The sequence below is a fragment of the Tasmannia lanceolata genome, unplaced genomic scaffold (genome assembly GCF_043159265.1).
Source record: "Tasmannia lanceolata isolate RefF3 unplaced genomic scaffold, GAP_Taslan_0.1 ptg000011l, whole genome shotgun sequence".
NCBI lineage: Eukaryota > Viridiplantae > Streptophyta > Magnoliopsida > Canellales > Winteraceae > Tasmannia > Tasmannia lanceolata.
In genome coordinates, this window is record NW_027518688.1 from 21,373,888 (window position 1) to 21,399,059 (window position 25,172).

Sequence of the window (25,172 nt, forward strand, 5' to 3'; positions counted from 1 at the left end):
CCCAATTGATATAAAAATGTTAAAGGATATCTTCAAATAATGAAAAGATCTCTAATCCTGGAGCTACTTTCCAGGCATGGGAAGTTAAAGAGTCTTTGCGTCTTTTGGGTGTTGGCGGTTGTTGTAATGTGCATCCCCTCAACGGCAATGGGGCCAGAACGTTGAGAAGCGTGAAGGACACCAACCTTCATAGGATTGGAGGATGGCTGAATTGTAGTAGGGATAATCTTAGTACCAGAAGGAAAATTTAATGATGAAATTAGGAAGCGCCACTTTGGCGCAATTAATGCCGCTTCATGATAGCAGGAGATTCTTCACAACTTTGGGTTACTGGCCTTCCCTTTGTATCCATTCTGTGGCGATACGTTGTTTTTGGGTGATCTTCTTATCTGTTTCCTTTGGGTTGGGGACCTGGGATCTAAATGGAAAGTCAGAACGATTCGGTATCTCCTCCCCCTTGCCCTTCCTCTTCAACCCGTGGCAAAACAATAATGTTGCCGGCATGAACGGAGCCAGAGGGGGGCAAGGGGAGGCAACTGCCCCCCTAAAAAATCTGAAAAAAAAAACTTATGTGGCTTTCTAATATTCCAAAACTATCCTTTTCTCAGCTTTCTAAAACGCAACCTTTCAAAATTTTAGTGATTTTTCTAAAACGTCTTCCCTCCAAGATTTTAGAGATTTCCCAAAAGCAAATCATGCTCTTTCCAAAATCACAACTATCCTAAATTTTATAACCGGACTCAATCTCTCTCTCTCTCTCTCCAACTCCATCTCTCTCTCCCTAATCTCCATCTCTCTCTCTCTCTCTCTCTCTCTCTCTCTCTCTCTCTCTCTCTCTCTCTGGTCTCCATCTCAAGCTCCTTCTCTCGAATCTCCCTTTCATCGAAGCAAATAGTGAATTTTGACTTGAGTTGTGATCTTGATTTTTTTATTTGTAATACGGTGTTGGTTTATCTCTCTCTATTTATTTTTTTTGCAATATAATTGCAAATTATGAATTCCAAATTTTTGTTTTTGATGAATTTCATTGAGTACTTCTCTTACCTCGTTTTAATGTTTGGTCCCACTTTGAAAGCCAATGGAAAGTTGGAAACCTCTTAATTAAATTAGAAATTTCTCAAATTACTAAACTAATAGTCTAATATAGTAATATCTAATTATCTATGGTTTTAGACTTTTAGCCCTAAACGAGCTTTTACGAGCCGAGCCGAGCCGAGCCAGGCTAACTCGGGCTCGGCTCGGGTCGTTAAGGATTCGAGCCGAGCTCAAACCGAGCCCGAGCGAGCCGCCGAGCCCGACCCAAAATTGACACCCTTAGTTGGATATGATATTTCTTGTCTCCTATTTTATACTTGCACTCTTCATCTTTATGTGACCCGGTTCTCATTGGCTGATATAATTCGCAACAATCTATTAAGAGAAGTGAAAATACAGATGATATATGCACTCCCTTGTTTTGCTTCGTTTTTATACCTTTCGTTTGGATGTTGTTAGCTTATTTGGTGAAAACAAGATAGTTTCAGAGCATATCTGGCTACCATTAATTTTTTTTTTCCTGGAAAATATAAGCTTACCAAATGGTGAGGGAGGGTGGGAGAGGCGGGGACATAAGAGGGACTTAGTGGGGAAAGGGGAAGAAAAGAATGAAAAACAAGGTAACCAAGAAAAAAAAAGAGGGGCAGGGAGAGGGTGGGAGGGGGGGAGAGTGATAAATCAACCCCCATATATCTTAAATAGACCCCTTTTAACGTAAAACCTTTGGGGTGTGAGTTACTCGCTTGTACGGTGTTTAACAGCAGATGAAAACTTTTTTCACCTGCCCTAACGGTTTACCTTAAAAGGGGTCGATTTAAGATATATGGGGGTCCATTTATCACTGCCCAAAAAATATTATGGTTGGCAAACATGGCCTTGATATGAGCTTTTTTCAGAAAACTTATCAAACAGCCAAGCGGACTAAGTCTGTAACAAAGAAACCAGTTATAGAGAAAATCCTAGAAAAAAACTTAAGCCATTTATTGGGCCCTAATCTCATCTCTATAGACGGCTTGCAGGAAGATAAGTGGTGAGAGACATTGTCCTCATAAGGTAAAGATAAAGTGATGAAAAACTTGCGCCATTTATTGGGCCCTAATCTTATCTGTAAACAACTTTCAATTTCTCGAATGCTATTAATTAATGACAAAGATTTTCTAGATATGGGGGTATGAAAAGGGGGGACCATCCTGAATGGAAGGTCGAGATCATGCAGAATGTGAGTGGGCCCCATTTTAAGCTTCGGGCGGTATATCCTTTTTTTTTAATGAAGATGCCAATTTTATTAAATAATAATGGATTAGATGTGCACAGCGGGCTAAGGATTACGGTTACCACATATAAAATGATTCGTTAGAAGCTCTTAATTTGGCTGAGTGATATCAGAGCTTTGGTTGTTTGGAAGTATAATTGTCAGTGTGGATAGAAATGGAGAGTTCTATATGAACCATGATCAAGTCTATATTGAAATGGAGAGTTCTATATGAACCATGATCAAGTCTACAGGTCAAATTGGACATTTTGAAAATTGAAACTGGAGGATATCTTAGCCCAGGTGTGTCACCCTCTTTACTCATTCGTGGCATCTAAGTATATATCTCCTCCCAACCGTCTAGCTACCTCTCTCTCACCACTTAAGAAACTAATTAATCATTGAAAAATATTCATGGTTGCAAAACATGGCCTTAATACGAACTCTTTTCGGAAAAGTTATAAAACAGCCAAGCCCACTAAGTGAATAACAAATTAAGAAACGACTAATAATGAAAATCCTAACTGAACTTATGCCATTTATTGGGCCCTAATCATTTCTCTATAGACTGCCCGCGGAAGCTAGATGTAAGGGACGAGAGAGACATTGTCATTCGGTAAAAATCCTCTCTCTCTCTCTCTATATATATATATATATAAATAGCGCTTATGTTTCTTAGGCAACACATCTATCTACTAGCAAAAATGAGGACCTGGATCTTGATTTTGCTCTCCTTAGCCTCTTTGTTAGGTTCCTTTGCAGAGCAATGTGGAAGACAAGATGGGGAGCTCGGTGCCGAGAGGGCTCTGTTGCAGCCAATATGGTTATTGTGGCACCAGCTGCGCGTACTGCGGGGCAGGCTGCCAGAGCAATTGCCATGGCTGTTTGACACAAAACTTCACTACTCTATCTGCCAATTAGCAAACTATGTTACTTTTTTTACAAATAGTGCATAGTAGGTTACTTCTTTTGCAAAGACCCCTACAGACACGAGAAGGCATATCCAGTAACTAATTTGGGTCATTATATGGGCATTTTTCCTGTCACCTTTGTCAATTGGTGATTCCCCTACATTGAATTCCTTTTTCCTTAAATTGAACTGTGGATAACTATTATTGACTAGTCATGAGGAAAAAAATCCTCTCTCTCTCTCTCTATATATATATATAAATAGCGCTTATGTTTCTTAGGCAACACATCTATCTACTAGCAAAAAGGAGGACCTGGATCTTGATTTTGCTCTCCTTAGCCTCTTTGTTAGGTTCCTTTGCAGAGCAATGTGGAGCTGGGGGAGCTATGTGCCCGAGAAGGTTCTGTTGCAACCAATATGGTTTCTGTGTCAGTATCTGTACGACACAAAACTTCACTATGAGCGGTGATGAAGGCATGGCCTCCATCATCACTCCATCCCTCTTCGACCAAATGCTGAAGCCTCAAGGTATTGGGATTAATTAATTATCTTTTGGATTTTCTTTTGAATAAATAAATGTTTCCGCTAGTTGCTCTGTATATCTCTGATATCGGTTATTTGTGGTTGTTTTGGCCTTGCATGTCCATGTGGTTGTTGGTGGAAATCGGGGCGTGCTACACTGTCTCAGGGACCCCGGTTTGGGGCATGACAAAACTTATGCCATTTATGCCGTTTATTGGGCCTTAATCTTATCTCTATAGACTGCCAGCGGAAGCTACAGATAAGGGACGAGAGAGACATTGGCATTCGGTAGAGATCTGTGATGTACCTTTAGTATCATCCACCTGGACAAGTAGACATATCGTTGAGGCCCCATTAATGGCATTTGTGCAGGGAAAATTCAAAGCCGCCCTAAATTTGGAGCCATCTCCGTATCAAGATATTGTTCGATGCTTACACTGTTTTTGATATATGGTGGGTACAAAACTGGGGACCACACTGTATGATGGGTCACATTCACGTTCACGTAGAGCATGGTATATTCTTATATTCTCACAAAAAGTGCGCTGCTGTTGGATCAAATATCAAGGATGTGATGATGAATTGATGAGTACGTGTTTGTAAGCCATTTCATCATATAATTTCTCTATTTTTTATAATTTTATGGGTTTTTGTTGCAAAAAGAGTAAACCAATATGCAGTATTTGCATAGAGCATGGTATATTCTTATGTTCTCACAAAAAGTGAGCTGCTGTTGGATCAAATATCAAGGATGTGATGATGAGTACGTGTTTGTACGCCATTTCATCATTTAATTTCTATATTTTTTTATAATTTTAAGGTTTTTTTTTTTTTTTTTTTTTTTTTTTGCAAAAAAGAGTAAACCAATATGCATTATTTGCAAAAAGAGTAACATAGAAACGAATATGTAGCATTTCGCCATTTCATCGTATAATTTCTCTATTACAAAGAAACCAATATGCAATTGGGATTTTTTTTGGAAGGAATTTTATTAAGTAAAATAGGATTCTTGCCTTCATTTTGGATTGTTGATCGTGTAAGAGTTTTTTTCATCAATGATGTTGAGACCCGGGTAGAACTCACCCTTAAAAGCTAGCTGTTTAGGGGAGCGTGTCCATTCCCTTATAAGCCTAGCCATATCTCCTTGCTTTTCCGATCGTTGGTTATTAGGGTCATCCCGAAAACGTCCGGGTCGAAATATGGCTTTCAAATTAAGTACCAAATTAGTGTATGCTACCAAAGGGAGTGACAATGCCATACGCAAAAAGGAAGAGACTCATAGAATGACTGAGGCAATTAGAGGTTTTGCACATTTTCATTAATCCATGAGCAGGATCTATATAGACACATAGATCCACGGATCCATACATCTCGATCGGAAAAGAATCAATAGAAAAAAGAAAGAATCGGAATTGATCGATTTCTTTCTCAAAACAAATGAAAAGGAAAAGAAAGATGAAACTTAAATCATGTGGAACTCCCAAAAATTTCCCCCACACATCGTCAACATGGGAACTACGAGATATTCTCCGAGGCCTCGAGGGATTTTCACCGTCCAAGAGGGCACACCGGGGTTACCAAACCCCGTCTCTTATACCACTTGTTGTGACCTAGGTAGAACTCACCCTTTTAAAGCTAAACGTTAAGGGGAGGGAGTGTAAACCTTCTTTGGTATATTTGGAGAAGAGAACCAAGTAATAAAGTTGAACCAAATTGAGATAATGGATAATATATCAAGAGGAGAGAGAAACAATTGCTTTAGAAAGCAAAACAGTGAATGTATCTCTTCTCTGCAAAATAACGTGAATTGCACTCGCTTAAAAATAACGTGGAAAGACCACTCACTTTATTCATTCGGTCACTATATATAGACATAGAATTTCAAAAGAAAACAAACTCTTCCTAATTGTTATCTCACTATAAAACAGAACCAAATAAAATAAAGACTCTAATGAGTCGGTGGTGAGTCGGTGGTGACACGTTCACAATTCTCCCCCTCAACACTGACTCGCTAAACTACTCAACCCCGTTATGAATCAACCCTGTCGGCCCAACCCCTTCGATGTCGTGCATGAATCAGTGATGACTCTAGCACTCCCCTTCAGCATAACTCTCCACTAGCAACGCTAAGATCCTTCCGAAACTTCACAAACTTCTTGTAGCTCAACCCTTCGAAAGCATCATGAAACTTCCCTATCTCACCGTACCATGCTTTCGGATCCTGTTTCAAACCATATAAAGCCTTCCGCAACTTGCACACGTATTGCGGATTTCTGGTACTTTCAAACTTCCTGGGTTGCTCCATGAAAATTTCTCGATCCAATTCACCATACAAGAATTCATTCTTCACGTCCATTTGCCACAACTTCCATCCTTTACAAGCAGCAAGGGCAATGAGCACACTTACCATAGTGATTTTGGCTACTGCACTGAACGTCGCATCATAATCAAGCATGTACTTTGAGGGAATCCTCGAGCAAGAAGTTTCGCCATGAACCTTTCTATCGAACCATCCGCTTTGGTCTTTACCTTGTACACCCACTTACAAGAAATAGGGTACACTCCACCAGGTAGTGGAACCAAATCCCATGTTTCATTCTTCTTCAAGGCAGTGATCTCCTCGCCCATAGCGATTTGCCACTCCTTGATGTCTTTTGCCTCTTCAAAAGAAGTCGGCTCCTCCACCTTACTATTTTCTGAGACATTACAATCTACCGTAAGTGCCTCTTCCACCTCATGATCTTCTGAGACATTACACTTTTCCATAAGTGTCTCTTGATCACCAACCAAATTTGTTTCACAATCATGATTCTTCACAACAGGGGATTCTGCAACATTCAGTGCAAACAAACCTCCCCCTCAAAGTCATATTCCGTAGCAGTCTCTTCCACTGCCACATCACAAGCAAAAGAAGCTTGCATATCCCATTCACCATCGTCATCATCGTCCTTATCTTTGGATTCGACAATAAAATTCCCATCATCGGTCTCAATCCCAGCTCGACAATTTCTTCTATTATGACCAGGCTTCCCACATCCATAACAATAAAAAACACATTTTTCTTGTGAATTGTCATTGTTATTAGCCCGATCATCCCTCTTATAGCCATCCTTTGGCTTTTTATTTTTCTTCCACTTCCGCTTGCTATTCACCGCAAGCGCTTCCTCATTTTCTTTCACAGACAATCCGGCCATTTGCCTTGCCAACATCTCTTGATTAATCAAGAGATTCTCCAACTCCAGGAGAGACGGTTGCATTGGCCAACCCCGAATAGCAGTGATAAAACCACTAAACTCAGGCCTCAAGCCGCGGATAATCATTCTCGGCATCCGACTTTCACTAATCTTAGACACCTCGTCTAATTGAGATATCTCATTACAAAAATTTTTAGCTTTCATAAAATAATCAGAAACAGATAAATTACCTTGTGTTAATGAGCCGATCTCGTTCCCCAAGAACTGCAACCATGCATCGTTCGCCCGTGAAAAGAGAGATGAGAGTGCCTCCCACACTTCTTTTGGAGTTTTAGCATCTCTAATATGCTCAATCAACTCCTTCTGTATTGGATCAAGTACGCCGTGGTTTGCATATGTTTTATTTTCGAAAAATCTGTTAGTTGATTTAATCTTCTGTATTTTGTTGGATTTCATTTCATGCAAATCTCTAGATATTTGATCTGTGTTGTATGTTCGTTATTACTCTATGGAACGTTTATGATTGGGCCCGAGTGGGCAGTGACTGATGATTAGGTCTGAGTGGGCCGGTTGGTGCCTTCTACATGGTGACTGATGATTGGGTCTGGGTGGGCCGGTTGGTGCCTTGTGCACGGTTACTAGCATAGCTATGAATTGATATCCCGACCTTAACTAGTTGGAGGGTGATAACTGGTGCGTAGTCACGTAAAGATCGGTATTTTTCCTCCATAGTGAGTGCTTGATGGTGGGAAAGTTTTCGATTCGTTACCTCTGCCAAGTACGAGCTGTAAAACTTGGTCGTGATTACATGGGTCCGATCGACAACCACGCAAGTAAGGGATGTTAAGCTGGGAAATTGTGATAGCCCGTCACTTTGAGAGGTGATCGAGGCCATAGCTATGTCTAGTGTGGAATTGTGAACTAGTTGAATTATTTGTATCATGAAACCTGTGTGACAAAACTTATGCCATTTATTGGGCCTTAATCTTATCTCTATAGACTGCCCGCGGAAGCTACAGATAAGGGACGAGAGAGACATTGTCATTCGGTAGAGATCTGTGATGTACCTTTAGTATCATCCACCAGGACAAGTAGACATATCATTGAGGCTCCATTAATGGCATTTGTGAAGGGAAAATTCAAAGCCGCCCTAAATTTGGAGCCATCTCCGTATCAAGATATTGTTCGATGCTTACACTGTTTTTTATATATGGCGGGTACGAAACTGGGGACCACACTGTATGATGGGTCACGTTCACGTAGAGCATGGTATATTCTTATATTCTCACAAAAAAATTATTTCCATAGGTGGATCCTAGCCTTCCAATCTATAGAGGTTTCCATAACATGTGGTTCCTCTATAGACTAGAAGGCTGGGATCATCTTACGGAAATGATTTTTGGGGCACAACCTATTTACATTGTGGCCCATCAAATGGATGGTTTGGATCATCCAATTGTATGCCGTATAGTACTTTTCGAAAAATACTGATCTACGCAAGCTTACACCATATAAAAACTCTAAAACTCAGGGGATGTTGGAATATCATAATCCCACACCGAAAATTCTTGGGCACAACCTATTTACGTTGTGGCCCATCAAATGGACGGCTTGGATCATCCTATGGCCCTAAATAGGTTGTGGCCAAAAAATTTTTCCATAGGATGATCCTAGCCTTCCGACGTATTGAGGTTTCTATAACATGCATTTCCTCTATAGATTGGAAGGCTAGGATCAACTTATGGAAATTTGCCTATTTACATTGTGGCCCATCAAATGGATGGTTTGGATCATCCTATGGTGTGTCGCACATTACTTTTCTGAAAAATACCGAACTATGCAAGCTTACACTATATAAAAGCTCTAAAAATCAAGGGTAGTGGGAATATCATAACCCTGACCCTAGAGTTCTTTAAATAAAGGGTACATTTGTCACTTTAAAATTTAAAATCATCGTATGGTTGAATTCGGTCAAGAGACTCGTCAAATTTACCCCATTTGCAAAAAAATGGCCAAATGCCATTACCAAACTATGTTACTCTTTTCACAAATAGTGCATAGTAGGTTACTCTTTTTGCAAAAATCCCTACAAACACAAGAAGGCATATCCAGTAACTAATTTGGGTCATTATTGCAAATTTTTCCTGTCACCATTGAATTCCTTTTGCCTTCAATTCAATTGGGGATGACTATTATTGACTAGTCATAAGGAAAAAAATCCTCTCTCTCTCTCTCTCCCACCCTCTATAGATAGCGCTTATGTTTCTTAGGCAACCCATCTATCTACTACGAAAAATGAGGCCTGGATCTTGATTTTGCTCTCCTTAGCCTCTTTGTTAGGTTCCTTTGCAGAGCAATGTGGAAAACAAGCTAGTGGAGCTCGGTACCCGGGAGGGCTCTGTTGCAGCCAATATGGTTATTGTGGCACCAGCTGCGCGTACTACGGGGCAGGCTGCCAGAGCAATTGTCATGGCTGTTTGACACAAAACTTCACTACGAGCGGTGATGGAGGTGTGGCCTCCATCATCACTCCATCCCTCTTCGACCAAATGCAGAAGCATCGAAATGACCCCACTTGCCAAGGCAAAGGCTTGTACAGTTACAATGCTTTCATTGATGCTGCAAATGCCTTTGATGGCTTTGGCACCGTTGGGGACGTTGACACACGTAAAAGGGAGATTGCAGTTTGCTTGGCTCACACATCCCATGAAACTAATGGTGGGTTTCTAATACCATCCTAGATCGTATTGTGAAAAAAATAAAAATTGAAGAAGAGAAAGAATGAGAAATAACCAGTAGGGGGCCTAGGGCCTCCTTACTTCAAAACGTTTCATTCACTACATTCCTCAATAGTAATGAAAAAGGATAACTAACAACTAGTTAGAATAAAGATAACTAAGATACGGATAAAGATAACTATAAAGTAATCTAACAAAACAACTAATTAGCATGGGAATGGATAGAGCCCTGTGGAGAGAGGATGCTGGAAAGTAGAGTCGTGTCCCTATTTACTACGTCCAATGTCGTTGATTGTTTAGTTCATCATCTTCTAGCTCGAGCTCACAAAATGTTTTCCCTATATATATATATACATATACATATACGTATACGCATATATATATATATATATATATATATATATATATGGGAATTGCTAGCGTCCATCGCAAAAGCATTTTCGCGGCTGGTCTGTCGCACATCAGACCAGCCACCTCGTTAATGAAGACAACAGCTGTTGTCTTCATTAACGAGGTGGCTGGTCTGACGTTCAACAAACCAGCCGTAGAAACCCTTTTGCGATGGAGCTTAGAAAATCCACATATATATATATATATAAGGAAAATGATTGTGAGGTTGAAGCACATATAGCTTATATGAGCTTGAGGGCCCAAACACATGGGTCACACATTGTTTGTGGTGATCCAAACCATTCATTTGCAAGGCCCCATCATAGATAGGGTGTGTACCAAAAATCGGCTCCATTAGATCATCCTAACCCCTCCAAAAGTGGAGGGCAAAAATAGGCAGATTTGTGGCAAACGGTGTCTGTCCATTTTGCCCTCCACTTTTGGATGGGTTAGGATGATCCTTTGGAGCCGATTTTTTGTACACACCCTATCTATGTAAGGGCCTTTCAAATGAATGGTTTGGATCATCCTAACAATGTGGGCCCACATGTGTTTGGGCCCTTAAGCTCATATAAGCTATATGAGCTTCAAGCTCACAATCATTTTCCTCATATATATATATATATATATATATATATATATATATATATATATATATATTATGCGTGTTATTTTTTCAACTTAACGTGGATCTAGTATCTGTGATTAATTAATGACTCATTAATTGATGAATTCAGGTAAGTGGGCAACTGCACCAGGCTACCAATATTCATGGGGATATTGCTTCCTTCAAAAACAAGGCAAGAATCCAGTAGATTACTGTGTTGCAAATGCAGAATTTCCATGCGCTTATGGTGAAAAATACCACGGCCGAGGTCCCATTCAAATCTCATAGTAAGTTCTTCTTTTTCCATGCATTTTTTTCTGTTGTTTCTAGATTTAGCTTTCTAGAGAACTATCTTGACTTGTATTTTCATGGTTGCAGCAACTACAACTACAGCCCAGCTGGAAAAGCCATTGGCGCAAACCTTCTCGCCAACCCTGATCTGGTTTCCACATGCTACCGTTTCATTTAATTAAGACAGCAATATGGTATTGAATGACTTCTAAATCACAAAAACCTTCCTGCCATGATGCCATCACAGGCCGATGGACACCATCCAATGAAGATAAGACCGCGGGTCGCCTTCTTGGATTCAGTGTTTCCACCAACATCATCAATGGGGGACTTGAATGTGGCAAAGGGAACAATGTTGTGGTCGCTAACCGCATCGGATTCTACAAGAGATACTGCGACATACTTGGTGTGAGCTATGGCACCAACCTTGACTACTACAACCAAAAGCCTTTTGCTTAGTTAATTAGGCTTTTTCTATGTATTTGAATAAGTGACTACCAGTGTCATCTATGTAAAAGTATGTATATGTCAAAGACCGTTTGGCATTAGTATTAAAATCCTCTGTAAATATGAGTTGATTAAATAAAACTATGTGGAGGATGCATTGGAAATCTAAAGTGTGACGATTCTATGAAACATGGCGATATTCCTAATATGACTAGATAATAAACCAGGCCTACTATTTCTCAAAGTAACGTTATTATTGTGGTTTTTTCATAAAATTATCATCGATTACCCCTTGATATAAGGTGCATAGAACATACATATGTGTCACGCCCCCGACTCAATTCCCAGGTCGGGCACACGACAACGCTGCACACCTGAAAGGCGAACCCTCAAGCATGCAAGGCATTCGATACCACAAGCAATACAATCATTTGTCTAAAATAAATCTAGGCATATATCATAGTTCTAAAGTCAATACAACCATTTAGGCCTTGTTTGTTTTGGATTTTGACAATTAATTTTCAGCCCAAAACTCGGGTTTAAGGTTGTAGGATTTCAGATTAGGGGTTAGATATGGTGGTGCCTTGGCAGCGGTCAAAGAATAAGAAGTCCAGGAGAATCGATAGAGCTTTTCTGAGAAGAAAAGAAGAAGGGCTAGGGGATTGGAGGTGCAGAAGATGTGCGATTAGGAATTTTCGCAGACGAGTGGAGTGCCGGCAGTGCGGTAAAGTTTGGGCGAGTACAGATACTAATCTAGCAGTACAGGGTGTGGGTGAAGGTGATGGCGAGCTTAACATAGATCAAGCTCAGGTAAGGGACGATGGACACTCAGATGATAAACTAGTAGAAGGTAAGCCCGGTAGTAGTGACATTGTTCCTTTATTGTCTATAGGGAAGGTTCAATGCAGCCTCTGGGGACAGATTCGCGAAGGATGGTCTGGAAATGTGCCGGCATTGGCGGATTGGCTCGGAAGGAAGTTTGGTTCGAGGCCTAAAATCGATGCGAACAAGGTGGATCTGCTGGAGGTAATGGTTGTTCTTCCGCTTGGGATAAGCCTTCAAGATGCTCAATCGGTATGGAGACGGGCACTGAACTCTCCTTTTGTGGAATTACTACCTTGGAACACAAAATTTGCAGAGCTGAGAATATCGGATTGGTGGTTCTTTTCCGGAGTGCCACCTCAAGCATGGTGTGAGGAGAATTTCAAAAGAGTAGCGAGTAAAATCGGTGAAGTTGAACATCTTGACTTTTCTTGCAAAAGTGGTCGGGGCTATGGAATGGCTAAGGTGAAGATTCGAACCAGCAGCAATTGCCCCATCTCTGTGGCTATTCCGGCATGTATGGAGGACCAGATAATTTGGGTGAAAGCGGAAAAGAGACTTGGTTGCAGTCAAGTAGCAAACCTTCATGGATTGTCCTCTAGTTTTGAAGAATCGAGTGATGATTCCCAATCGGATAATGGATTTGATATATGCCCAGGAATGATCGGCGATGTCTGAGGCGACCCTCCGGCAAACGGGGAGGGCTTGAATTTCGTTCAGGCGCATGAGAGTGGTGCTGGTTCGGTTCATGATAGCGAGGAGGCGCACCATAGTGAGAGTTTCGAATTTCAAACTCCAATTAACTGGAATCTGGAGCCCGCACAAGTGTCATCGGAAGGTGCATCGTTACAACAGATGGAGGCAGATACATCCTTGCGATATCCGCCTCATTGCAACGTGCCATTCGAGCCTTATCATGCTCAAGAGGTGAGACCGGATAGAGCCGGCAGAATCAATGTTTGTGGGGGCAGATGTCAGTCTTTGGGATTAGAAGACTTGGCGGGTCTTAAATGTACAGGGGGACCAGGCCCAATGTCTTAATAAGGCTGTGGACCATGGGCTCTATAGCCTTGATGGACCTTTGGCACCTATGGTTGGTGAGATAGTTGGCCTCATTAGATTCTTAAAGAATCAGATTCACCAAACTGTTGGGTTGAACAGATCTTCAGCTATGAGCGGTCAAAGTGTGTCGCATATGAGCTTCCCGCTAATATCCTTCTCACCGGCCATCTGCCATTCTCGTCCGAGAGAGTTACATATGGAAGAATATATATCCGTAAACCAAGATAAGAACCTTAGTATTGCCTAGTAAATCTGTTCGGAGAGTAACTTGGGGGTCTGCGGAGGAAAATTTAAGTCGGGTGGTTTCGTCGCTGGACTTTGACCAAGAGGTTGTGGTGGAATCAGAGAGATCAGTCGGCTCATTATCAAAGAAGGAACCCTCACCGAAGAGATTACCTTCGAATTTCTCAAAGTCCATATCGGAGATTCCTGCAGAAACAATTTTTCAAAGAATAGGGGAGTCTATTTCATGTATGGAAGGATGGTGTCACAGCCCTAGTCTTCAGGGGAGAGGGGGTGAAGTCAACTTTGAGCAAATTTCTACCCCTCTGCAGAGGTTAAGGGTTTGTATCCCTCGCGGCGCACCGGTCGAAGGTACTAGAATTGTTAATTCCGTTTTAGATAATGAATTTCTGTTTCCTTCTGTTGAAATGCAGGGAGCAGGTGTGGGAATTAGTAGCAAATTTGGGGTATTTGACAGGCAAAATCTGGAATTCCAAAGGACATCTTCGATTCAATCCATTCCTAATTTCCAAGATGTAGCTTTTGTGAAGGAATCTCTGATTGGACCTGGGCAAAGTTCCCAGGTAAGGGTTTCTTTTGGTAGTGGGTTGGAAAGAGGGGAAGCAGTAGAAGTTGCGTATGGGGTAGATAGGGTTGAGGCTATGGTGGACCACACAATTGAAGTCAGTAAGGTGTTAGGAGTTAACTACTCCGGTCCGTTGGAAGATTTTTGAGAGATGATTAGGTCGGCAGAGGTTAGAGAGGTTGCGGGGGTGGCATCAAAGTCGGCTTTTCTTTCCGAAAAGAGATCGATTAGGGAACTAGCTAGGTTGAAGTCTGAGGGTGAATAATGGGGGAAGTGGAGTCTTCGCCTTCAAATAAAAAGAAGAGTGGGAGACAGGGTAGGAAATATGTAAAAATTGGTTCCTTATGAAGATTCTTTCATAGAATATAAATGGGCTGGGTTCTTCTGGCGGAAAGGGCTCAGGTAAAAGAAGTGGTTAGAAAATGGAAGTCGGCTCTTTTATGCATTCAGGAAACAAAGTTGGAAATGGTAGATAGATATGTTTTGAGGAATCTTGGAGTTAGGGGAGATTGGGGACTCTCCTTTGTGGAATCAAAAGGGGCCTCTGGGGGTATTATAGTGGCTTGGGAGGAATCTGTGTGGTCTCTTGTGGATAAGTGGAAAGGAAACTACTCCTTATCCACTGTTCTTTTGAGGAAGGAGGACGCATCATGTGTAATTTTTTCTGGGGTTTACGGCCCCTCTTTAGGGGCGGAGAAGAAGTTGTTGTGGGAGGACCTAAATGGTATTCGGGTTAGATGGAATCATCCATGGTGTATGGGGGTGATTTTAACGAGATTAGGTTTGTTAGTGAGGACTTGGGTGTAGGAGATCGGTTAAGAACATGAGGGTATTTGATAAGTTCATTGCGAAGAATGATTTAAGTGACCTCCCATTGTCTGGGTCCCGTTTCACCTTGAGTCGGGGTGAATCCCAGAGCAGGATTGATCGTTTCCTAATTTGTCCTGGGTGGTTAAGTCTGGTTCCGGAGGTTATCCAAAGGTCCCTTGCTCATTCTTTATCGGATCATTGCCCTATCATCTTGGATCCAAGGATGGAATCTTAGGGTCCTCCCCCGTTCAAATTTGAGATTGCATGGTTACAGGCTCCAAAAATGGAGGAAAGGTTGGGAAGATGGTGGGCATCTTACCAATCTGAGGGTCCATCAGATGTAAGAATTTGTAAAAAACTGATTTGTGAAGGAGAAATTAAGGGCATGGGTGAAGGAGCAAAGGCTTAAGGATCAAACTTGTAAAGTTTGGTTGGAAAGAAGGATTGGGGAAATTTCGGGTTTGGAGGAAGCAGGGCAAGGGAGTGGTAATTTGAGGGAGGAGCTTGGTAGAATTAAAGAAGAACACAATGGGTTGTTGTTACATGAGGAAATTTTTTGGAGGCAAAAATCGAGAGTTAGGTGGTTAAAGGAGGGGGACAAAAATTCGGCATATTTTCATGCCGTGGCGAGTGTAAGAAGGAGGAAAAACATAATTGAGTCTTTGATGGATAACGGAGTAGAAGTATCAGGTAAAGATGAGATCACTAAAGTGGTCTTACAATTTTACAAATCTTTATATTCTTCTGAAGGGGGATCTAGACCAACACCTGTACATATGGAGTTTAGCAGTCTGGATTTATCTATGTGTATGGAATTGGAAAAGTCTTTTGAGAAGGAGGAGATTGAGAGGGGTATTTTCATTAAGTAAAGATAAAGCTCCGGGGCCAGATGGTTTTTGCCTTGCCTTTTTCCAATCATGTTGGGAATATGTGAAAGAGGATATTTTGGCTTTTTTCAAGGAGTTTTACAATGGTATGGAGTTAGACATGGGTACTGGGGCTACCTTCATTGCTCTCATACCTAAAGTAGTGGGGGCATCAAAAATTTCTGATTTCCATCCTATTAGTCTTGTGGGATGTTTATATAAAGTTTTGGCTAAGGTTCTAGCTGAGCGACTGAAGAAAGTCCTACCGCTAATCATATCTGACTATCAAAGTGCTTTTGTAGCAAAGAGACAGATATTGGATTGTTCCCTCATTGCCAATGAGGTCATTGATTATTACCGGAGGCTTAATAAGAGAGGAATTTTATGCAAATTGGATATGGAAAAAGCCTACGAGAGTGGAATGGGACTGCTTAGACTTTTTGTTTGGTAAGATGGGTTTCGGAAATAGATCGTGTTAGTGGATTAAATCGTATATAGCCTCTGCGTGGTTTTCAATTTTGATAAATGGATCCCCTTTTGGCTTCTTTAAGTCGTCCCGTGGCCTTCGGCAGGGGGACCCTTTATCCCCTTTCTTGTTTGTTATTGTAGCAGAAATCCTAAGTAGGTTGCTAGCCAAAGGTTGTAAGGTGGGACTGTTTAAAGGCTTCAGGATTGGAAGTGATTGCGTGGAGGTCTCACACCTCCAGTTTGCGGATGATACCCTTTTGTTTTGTGAACCACAGAGACTCCAAGTGTTAAATTTGAAATCTATATTGAGATGTTATGAAATCATATTGGGGCAAAGATCCAACTTCCATAAATCTAGGATGTTTGCTTTGAATATCCCTATGGAGGAGGCCATGGAGTTGGCAGAGATCCTGGGATGTGAGATGGATCATTTACCTTCTTCGTATTTGGGGTTGCCCTTGGGGGTTGGAAGACCAAACAAGGTATTATGGGAGCCGATAATTGAGAGGATAGGGAGGAGGCTAGACACTTGGAAAAGAAATTTAGTGTCTAGAGGAGGAAGGTTGGTTCTAGTCAAGGCAGTTTTGGCAAATATCCCTATATATTTTATGTCTTTATTCAAGTGCCTAGTTAGCGTTGCCTTACGAATAGAAATGATTCAACGCAGATTTTTGTGGGGTGGAACAGAGGAGAAAAAGGCCATTTCTCTGGTGAGTTGGAAGGATGTTTCCGCGCCCATTAAGGAAGGCGGATTGGGTATCAGAAGGTTTAGGGAGTTCAACCATGCTTTGCTAGGGAAGTGGTTATGGAGATTTGGTGAGGAGCAGTCTCATTTGTGGGCCAGGATTATTTGTAGTAAGTATGGGTGTCAGTCTGGAGGTTGGGAATCACTTGATAACTTTAAGAAAAAGGGTCTGACGGTGTGGAGAGATATTTTAAAAATGTCATTCTTGTTTAACCTGAATATTAGATTTAGAGTTTATGGAGGGGACAGAAAAAATTTTGGAAAGATGTGTGATGTGCAGAGAGGGCGTTTAGGTTGTTGTTCCCGGAGATTTATAGGGTGGCTCTAAATAAAGAAGCTTTTGTGAGTGAATGCTTGGATCGTAGTGGTGGTGATTTGGTGTGGTGTCCATCTTATAGAAGAATTTTTTTTGCTTGGGAGCAAGAGTCTGTGTCTAATCTTAAGAGGATCCTTGATAGCTGCTACATTAAAAGAGTAGGAAAGGATAGGAGATTATGGACTGCGGATTCTTCTGGGATTTTCTCTGTCAAATCATTCTATAAAAGCTTGATGCCATGTTTTGCTCCCTCTTTTTCAGCAAAGGTATGAAAATTTCATTGTCCACCTCGGGTTAGCATCTTTGGTTGGGCTGTGTGTCGCGAAAGGATACAAACCATTAACTTTCTGAGAAATCGTGGCATGTGGCTTGTTGATCATTGCCCCCTCTATCTTGAGGATGGGGAATCTGTGGATCATCTTTTCATGCACTGTTTGTTTGCCCAAACTATATGGGGTCGTATTTTCTTGAGATTTGGGATTACTTGGGTATTCCCAAGATCTATCCAGATGTTGCTGGATCTTTGGAGCTTTGTGCCTTGGAAAAGAAAGAGTAAAATCTTATGGGAAGTTTGTTTGCTTGCTACTTGGTGGGTAGTATGGAAGGAGAGAAATGCTAGGGTGTTTAAGGGGGTATCCAAATCTCCTCATTATCTGTTTATACGCATTATTGCGGTGGCTATAGCATGGACGAGATGTCATCCATCGTTTCGGTTTGTATCGGCTTATGATCTCTGGGAAGGTTGGCGAGAAGTTGCTTTAGTAGTGAGAGGGGTAATATCATTGTCCATAGCTGGGAGCCACCTCCTAATGGGATGCTAAAATTAAACTTTGATGGTGCTTGTTTTGGGAATCCGGGTCCGGCCGGCTTGGGAGGCTTATGTCAGGAAGATAGTGGCAAGGTGCTTTGGGCCTTTTGCGGTCCGATTGGTGAGTGTGATGTTATGGAGGCGGAAGTTAAAGCGGCTTTTCAAGGACTAAAAAAGATTATGAGGGATAGTTTGAAGAACTTAATTGTTGAAGGGGATTCTCTAATTGTGATCCGATGGTTGAAGGGTGGCGTAGTTCCTCCTTGGAGATTCTTGGCTCTTTTTGATGAAATGGAGGAAATAATCGCGGACTCAAATATTGAATTGAACCATGTTTGGAGGTCCGCAATTGAGAAGGCGGATTTGTTGGCTAGGAGAGGGGTGGGGAGCGATTTTTTGAGATGGTTTGATCATCTTCCTCCTTGAGGTGTCCTTTTTTCTTTTTGTATTCTTGGGTTTTCCCTTCTTGGGCCCCCCCTTTTATTCAATATTATTCACCATTTCAAAAAAAAAAAAAAGTTCAATAGGGCCCACTTTGTTCGAAGATCCAAACCACTCATTTGTTGGGCCCCGGTGCAAATATCATTTCCCATAAAAGCATATAACTAGGATGATCCTAACTCTTCAATCTGTTATACGGTGTCCTCGGTATAGAGATCAAAGAGTTAGGATCATCCTATGAAGATTATTTTATAGGAAAGGCATGTTTGCATTGGGGGGCCCAAGTATTTATTAAAAAAAAAAGTCATATTTGGTCTTCGCATGTAGGTGGATGTATTTTTTTTTAAATACAGTTGGGCCTAGGTGTTCAAAGATAATGCTCAGTTGTGTTCCCCCAAAAATCATCTTCATAGCTAGGATGATGCTAAATCTTCAGTTTGTTATATGGTGCCTTCAATTTTCTTTGTAGCATGAGCTTTTATAATGAATGTGAATGATTTTTTTTTTTACATTAAGGCCACGTTTGGATACCAGCAAGATTTAGATTTAGATTTAGTTGATATTTTTAACTGGATCAGATCCTTAGATTTCCAAATCAGCTACAACAGTGTAAAAAATTCAGATTTTCAAATCTTTTCTGCGAGACATTATTTCAAAATCAATATTTGTGGCAACTTCCGTCATCATCACTGCTCCTCGACGTTGCTTCGGCAGCAGCGAGACATCCCTCCCTCTCTCTCTCTCTCTCTTCCTCTCTCTCTTAAAACATGATCATGAAGATGATTGATGTGTTTTGTATCCAAAACTCAAATCCGAATCAAAATACAAATGCATGAGGCCAAACGGGCCCTAAAAGCAATTTGAATTGAAATTTGTGTATTTATAATAATTTATCGATTATGATATAACAATCCTTCTTTGCCCCCTCAGGAGCGAATTTCTGGCTCCGCCCCAGTTCGGACGGTTCTCTTGCTAGTATATATATAATTCAAAAGAACAAAATGCTCTCGTGCGTGTGCTAATGTGGATAGCAATGTTAGATAGCGACCGTACTTATGTTTAGGTTGTACAGACACATGGGGACGTTGACACACGTAAAAGGGAGATTGCAGCTTTCTTCGCTCACACATCCCATGAAACTAATGGTAGGTTTCTAATACCATCCTAGATGGTATTGTGAAAAAAATAAAAATTGAAGAACTGAAAGAATGAGAAATAGCCAGGGCTGGGGCCTCCTTACTTCAAAAAGTTTCATTCACTCCATTCCTCAATAGTAATGATAAAAGATATCTAACTAATAACTAGTTAGAATAAAGATAACTAAGATAAGGATAAAGATAACTATAATGTAAGCTAACAAAACAGCTAATTAGCATGTGAATGGATAGAGCCGCGTGGAGAGAGCATGCCGGAAAGTAGAGTAATATCAGTGTCCCTATTTAGTCTGTCCAATGTCGATGGTTTAGTTCATAATCTTCTAGCTCGAGCTCACAAACTGTTAGGGCCAGGTGTGTATTCGGTTAAAACCAAACCGAAAAAAACGAAAAGTTGAAACCGAATATATTTCGGTTACCCAAAATTGGAACCGAAACCGAAACCGAATAGGTGAGGAACCGAACCGAAAACCGAAAATCGAAATCACTGAAAATCATCAGATTGGGTATTTCTTCTTACTGAAAATCAAAGTGGGTTTGATGGGGGGTGAATGGAGAAGAAGAGATGGTTTGGTGCAGATTAAAATCAGTGGTGGAGATGGAGGGTAGGGAATATGGCGGCTGTGGAGGATTTTGCCACATTCTGGCTAGAGTTCCTGGAGAAGGTGGTTGCAAAAGTGGCTGAAAAATGGAGATGAAGATATAGGCTAGCTAGGGTCAGATTCTTATGGCGTGGTGGGAAAATGTGCAGAAAAGGTGGGGGTCGCGCGGATTTGCAAGGGGTAGTGGTGGTGGCACTCGGGTGGAGACGAAGGTGGCTCTGATTCAATGGGATTTGGAGAAGATGGAGATGGGTTAATGGTGGAGGTGGCTGATTAATGGAGATGGGGTTAAGGTGATAGTGGCCGGAGACGGTCGGATCCCTTGCTTCTCCTTCTCTCAAACCTGGCAAAATCAGAGGACGATTGATAGAGATGTTGCAATTTGGGGGTTTCCGAAATCATTGCCCTACAATTGATGAGAAATGAAAGCTTGGATGCAATTTTGTTGAAATTTCACCCAAATAACTTTATTAAAAATTTGTAATTGAGGATTGTAATGGAGGTACAAGTTACGTGGGTTGTCATAACTTTGTTGGAGAATGTGAAGTCCAGCCCATGCTTTTGAAGAAATGGTATTAGTGTTCAAAAGCTGCCAAAAGGCAAAACCATTTTTAAATTCACTAATAACAAATGAGAAAAGACCAAAGAGGACAAACAAAAGAGCAAATGGAATCTTAGCAAAAGCCACTATACGGTTAATCGGATAGAACCGATTTTTTTTAACAAACACCGGAGCCGAAACCAAAAACCGAAATTAGTACAAATTGTTTACCGAAACCGAACCGAATCATAAAAAAATCGAACCGAAATAACCGACCAAATTCAGTTCGGTCGGTTATTTTGGTTTTAACCGTATAGTGAACAACCCTACAAATTGTTCTCCATATATATATATATATATATATATATATGAGAGAGAGAAGTGTTCCTGCGGAGCTGCTCAGATAGCTTATTTGAGTAGCTGCTTCAAAAACTCATGTGGCCCCACATTTTTGGAGTGATCCAAAGCATTCATTTGGAAGGCCCTTCCATGGATAGGGTGTGTACCAAAAATGACCCATTTAGGATCATCCTAACCCTGCCATTTGTGGAGGGAAAAATGGTCAGAAACAGTGTCTGTCCATTTTCCCCTCCACCTTTGATTGGGTTAGGATGATCATATGGGGATGATTTTTGGTACACACCCTATCCATGGAAGGGCCTTTCAAATGAATGCTTTGGATCACCCAAAAAATGTGGGCCACATGAGTTTTTGAAGCAGCTGCTCAGACAAGCTATCTGAGCAGCTGCGAAGGAACACTACTCTCTCACTCACTCTCTCTCTCTCTCTCTCTCTCTCTCTCTCTCTCTCTCTCTCTCTTTATATATATATATATATATATATATATATATATATATATATATCATCTGATAATTGATAATTATTTTTGAAATGGCAAATTTTATAAAAGAATTAGAAGGAACACCCGAAAGGGAATACCCAAAGTTACAGAACAAAAAATAAAAAACTAATTACACAATGAATGGGACATCAAATAGGAAATTGATCAGACCAATTCATCGAGTTGCATACTATCCCTCTTCAAGCCAACGCATCTGCCTTCTCATTAGCAGACCTTCTAACATGAATCAACTCAATATCTGATTCCGCCAATATATCTTCCATTTCTTCAAAAGGATCCAAAAACCTCCAAGGTCACCACATCTGATAAATGAAAATAAAAACAATTATTTGATCAATTCAATATCCGTACTAAAATGGTTTGGAAATGTGATTATATAATGGTACGACTAGGATTGCTTGTCCTTGCACCCAACTAAACAATAACTTGAACTAGTATTGTTTAAGTTTAATTTAGTCGGGCCTTCAATTTATATTGTTATCTTATGCAAGAAACAGTAGTTGAGTTCCAAAGACCAAACACAAAGTCCATAGAAAGGTCTTCCCGCAATTCATCTAGAACTGGAAGAGGCATTACCTGATAAGGAGGGCATTCATGCCACAAACCGATCATGATGATTTGCATTATTTCAAGCAGTGTGAACAAAATTCTTGCTACATGGAACTCCATCTTACAACTATTCAATGATGTACTAAATAATAGATCCAAACAATAGAATATTGATACTGATGGCTTGAGTCAGAAGGCAAATAAATTTGAATGCAAGCTGAATTTGTGGGGTTCAAGCGTTTAAATGGACTACATGAGGAAGATGGGGACTTCAAAGAGAGATGAATGAGATCAAATCGATTAACAGGAGATACGGGATATGCATGTCTACGATGGGTCTCTGTTCATTGAAAATCTTTGGATTCGACAATAGAATTCCCTTCATCGGTCTCAATCCCAGCTCGACAATTTCTTCTATTATGACCAGGCTTCCCACATCCATAACAATAAAAAACACATTTTTCTTGTGAATTGTCATTGTTATTAGCCCGATGATCCCTCTTATAGCCATCCTTTGGCTTTTTATTTTTCTTCCACTTCCGCTTGCTATTCACCGCAAGCGCTTCCTCATTTTCTTTCACAGACAATCCGGCCATTTGCCTTGCCAACATCTCTTGATTAATCAAGAGATTCTCTAACTCCAGGAGAGACGGTTGCGTTGGCCAACCCCGAATAGCAGTGATAAACCAGTAAACTCAGGCCTCAAGCCGCGGATAATCATTCTCGGCATCCGACTTTCACTAATCTTAGACACCTCGTCCAATTGAGATATCTCATTACAAAAGTTTTTAGCTTTCATAAAATAATCAGAAACAGATAAATTACCTTGTGTTAATGAGCCGATCTCGTTCTCCAAGAACTGCAACCGTGCATCGTTCGCCCGTGAAAACAGAGATGAGAGTGCCTCCCATGCTTCTTTTGGAGTTTTAGCATCTCTAATATGCTCAATCAACTCCTTCTGTATTGGATCAAGTACGCCGTGGTTTGCATATGTTTTATTTTCGAAAAATCTGTTAGTTGATTTACTCTTCTGTATTTTGTTGGATTTCATTTCATGCAAATCTCTAGATATTTGATCTGTGTTGTATGTTCATTATTACTCTATGGAACGTTTATGATTGGGCCCGAGTGGGCCGTGACTGATGATTAGGTCTGAGTGGGCCGGTTGGTACCTTCTACATGGTGACTGATGATTGGGTCTGGGTGGGCCGGTTGGTGCCTTGTGCACGGTTACTAGCATAGCTATGAATTGATATCCCAACCTTAACTAGTTGGAGGGTGATAACTGGTGCGTAGTCACGTAAAGATCGGTATTTTTCCTCCATAGTGAGTGCTTGATGGTGGGAAAGTTTCCGATTCGTTACCTCTGCCAGGTAGGAGCTGTAAAACTTGGCCGTGACTACGTGGGTCCGATCAACAACCACGCAAGTATGGGATGTTAAGCTGGCAAATTGTGATAGCCCGTCACTAGGCCATAGCTATGTCTAGTGTGGAATTGTGAACTAGTTGAATTATTTGTATCATGAAACCTGTGTGTAGTGTTCCAAACTATTAGTTATGTGCGGATTATTCCAATTGATAGTTATGTCGCTTTGTATTTATTTCATGATACTAGTTTTGCTTTGGAAAAAATATGCATTTATCTTATTTAAATGCTTTGGTCGTGTTTTGTATACTTGATCCAACCGATGCAAATTCTTTGTTATGTATTGAGCATAAAAGCTCATTCCACGTTGTCTATCATTTTTAAGATAATGAACCGTAGGTAGCAGGTCGTGGGGAATGGGAGTGAGAAACGGCTTGGCTTTATTAGAGACTATTGTACCTTGTTAGACAATTAAATTTTTTTATTTACTTAACGAACATCATTATTCTTAGCGGTGTGAATCGGGCGACGTGTGGCCCCCTAGGTATTGGGATTAATTAATTATCTTTTGGATTTTCTTTTGGATAAATAAATGTTTCCGCTAGTTGCTCTGTATATTTGTGGTTGTTTTGGCCCTGCATGTCCATGTGGTTGTTGTTGGAAATCGGGGCGTGCTACACTGTCTCAGGGACCCTGGTTTGGGGTGTGACAAAACTTTTGCCTTAATCTTATCTCTATAGACTGCCCGGGGCAGCTACAGATAAGGGACGAGAGAGACATTGTCGTTCGGTAGAGATCTGTGACGTACCTTTAGTATCATCCCTCATGACAAGTAGACATATCATTGAGGCTCCATTAATGCCATTTGTGAAGGGCAAATTCAAAGCCGCCCTAAATTTGGACCCATCGATATTGTTCGATGCTTACACTGTTTTTGATATATGGCGGGTACGAAACTGGATGATGGGTCACGTTCACGTAGAGCATGGCATATTCTTATATTCTCACAAAAAAATTATTTCCATTGGTGGATCCTAGCCTTCTGATCTATAGAGGTTTCCATAACATGTGGTTCATCTATACACTGTTTTTGTATAACATCTATGCTTACACTGTTTTTGATATATGGCACAGGTACAAATATCATTGAGGCTCCATTAATGCCATTTGTGAAGGGCAAATTCAAAGCCGCCCTAAATTTGGACCCATCGATATTGTTCGATGCTTACACTGTTTTCGATATATGGCGGGTACGAAACTGGGGACCACACTGGATGATGGGTCACGTTCACGTAGAGCATGGTATATTCTTATATTCTCACAAAAAAATTATTTCCATAGGTGGATCCTAGCCTTCCGATCTATAGAGGTTTCCATAACATGTGGTTTATCTATAGACTAGAAGGCTGGGATCATCTTATGGAAATGATTTTTGAGGCACAACCTATTTACATTGTGGCCCATCAAAGGGATGGATTGGATCATCCAATCGTATGCTGTATAGTACTTTTTGAAAAAGACTGAACTACGCAAGCTTACACCATATAAAAACTCTAAAAATCAGGG

At 40.9% G+C, this 25,172-nt stretch overlaps 1 protein-coding gene and 1 pseudogene across 2 annotated transcripts; both read left to right on the forward strand.

The window, feature by feature from the left end:
• The first annotated feature begins 2,990 nt into the window (after positions 1 to 2,990).
• Positions 2,991 to 11,426, forward strand: LOC143886253 (endochitinase-like; annotated as a pseudogene).
• Positions 11,427 to 11,900: 474 nt separating this feature from the next.
• On the forward strand, positions 11,901 to 24,865 carry LOC143886626 (uncharacterized). 2 transcript variants are annotated; one of them, XM_077390673.1, is made up of 2 exons: positions 11,901 to 13,864; positions 24,741 to 24,865. In XM_077390673.1, the coding sequence occupies exon 1, from the start codon at positions 11,960 to 11,962 to the stop codon at positions 12,884 to 12,886; it is 927 nt and encodes a 308-aa protein (XP_077246788.1). In that variant the 5' UTR covers positions 11,901 to 11,959; the 3' UTR covers positions 12,887 to 13,864; positions 24,741 to 24,865. The 2 variants fall into 2 exon arrangements, with proteins under 2 accessions (XP_077246788.1, XP_077246787.1); XM_077390672.1 differs by lacking the exon at positions 24,741 to 24,865 and adding an exon at positions 17,545 to 18,651.
• Positions 24,866 to 25,172: the final 307 nt, after the last annotated feature.

Bases quoted from the DNA above. Each gene is read 5' to 3' on its own strand.
- LOC143886626 (XM_077390673.1), top strand. From the start codon at position 11,960: ATGGTGGTGCCTTGGCAGCGGTCAAAGAATAAGAAGTCCAGGAGAATC.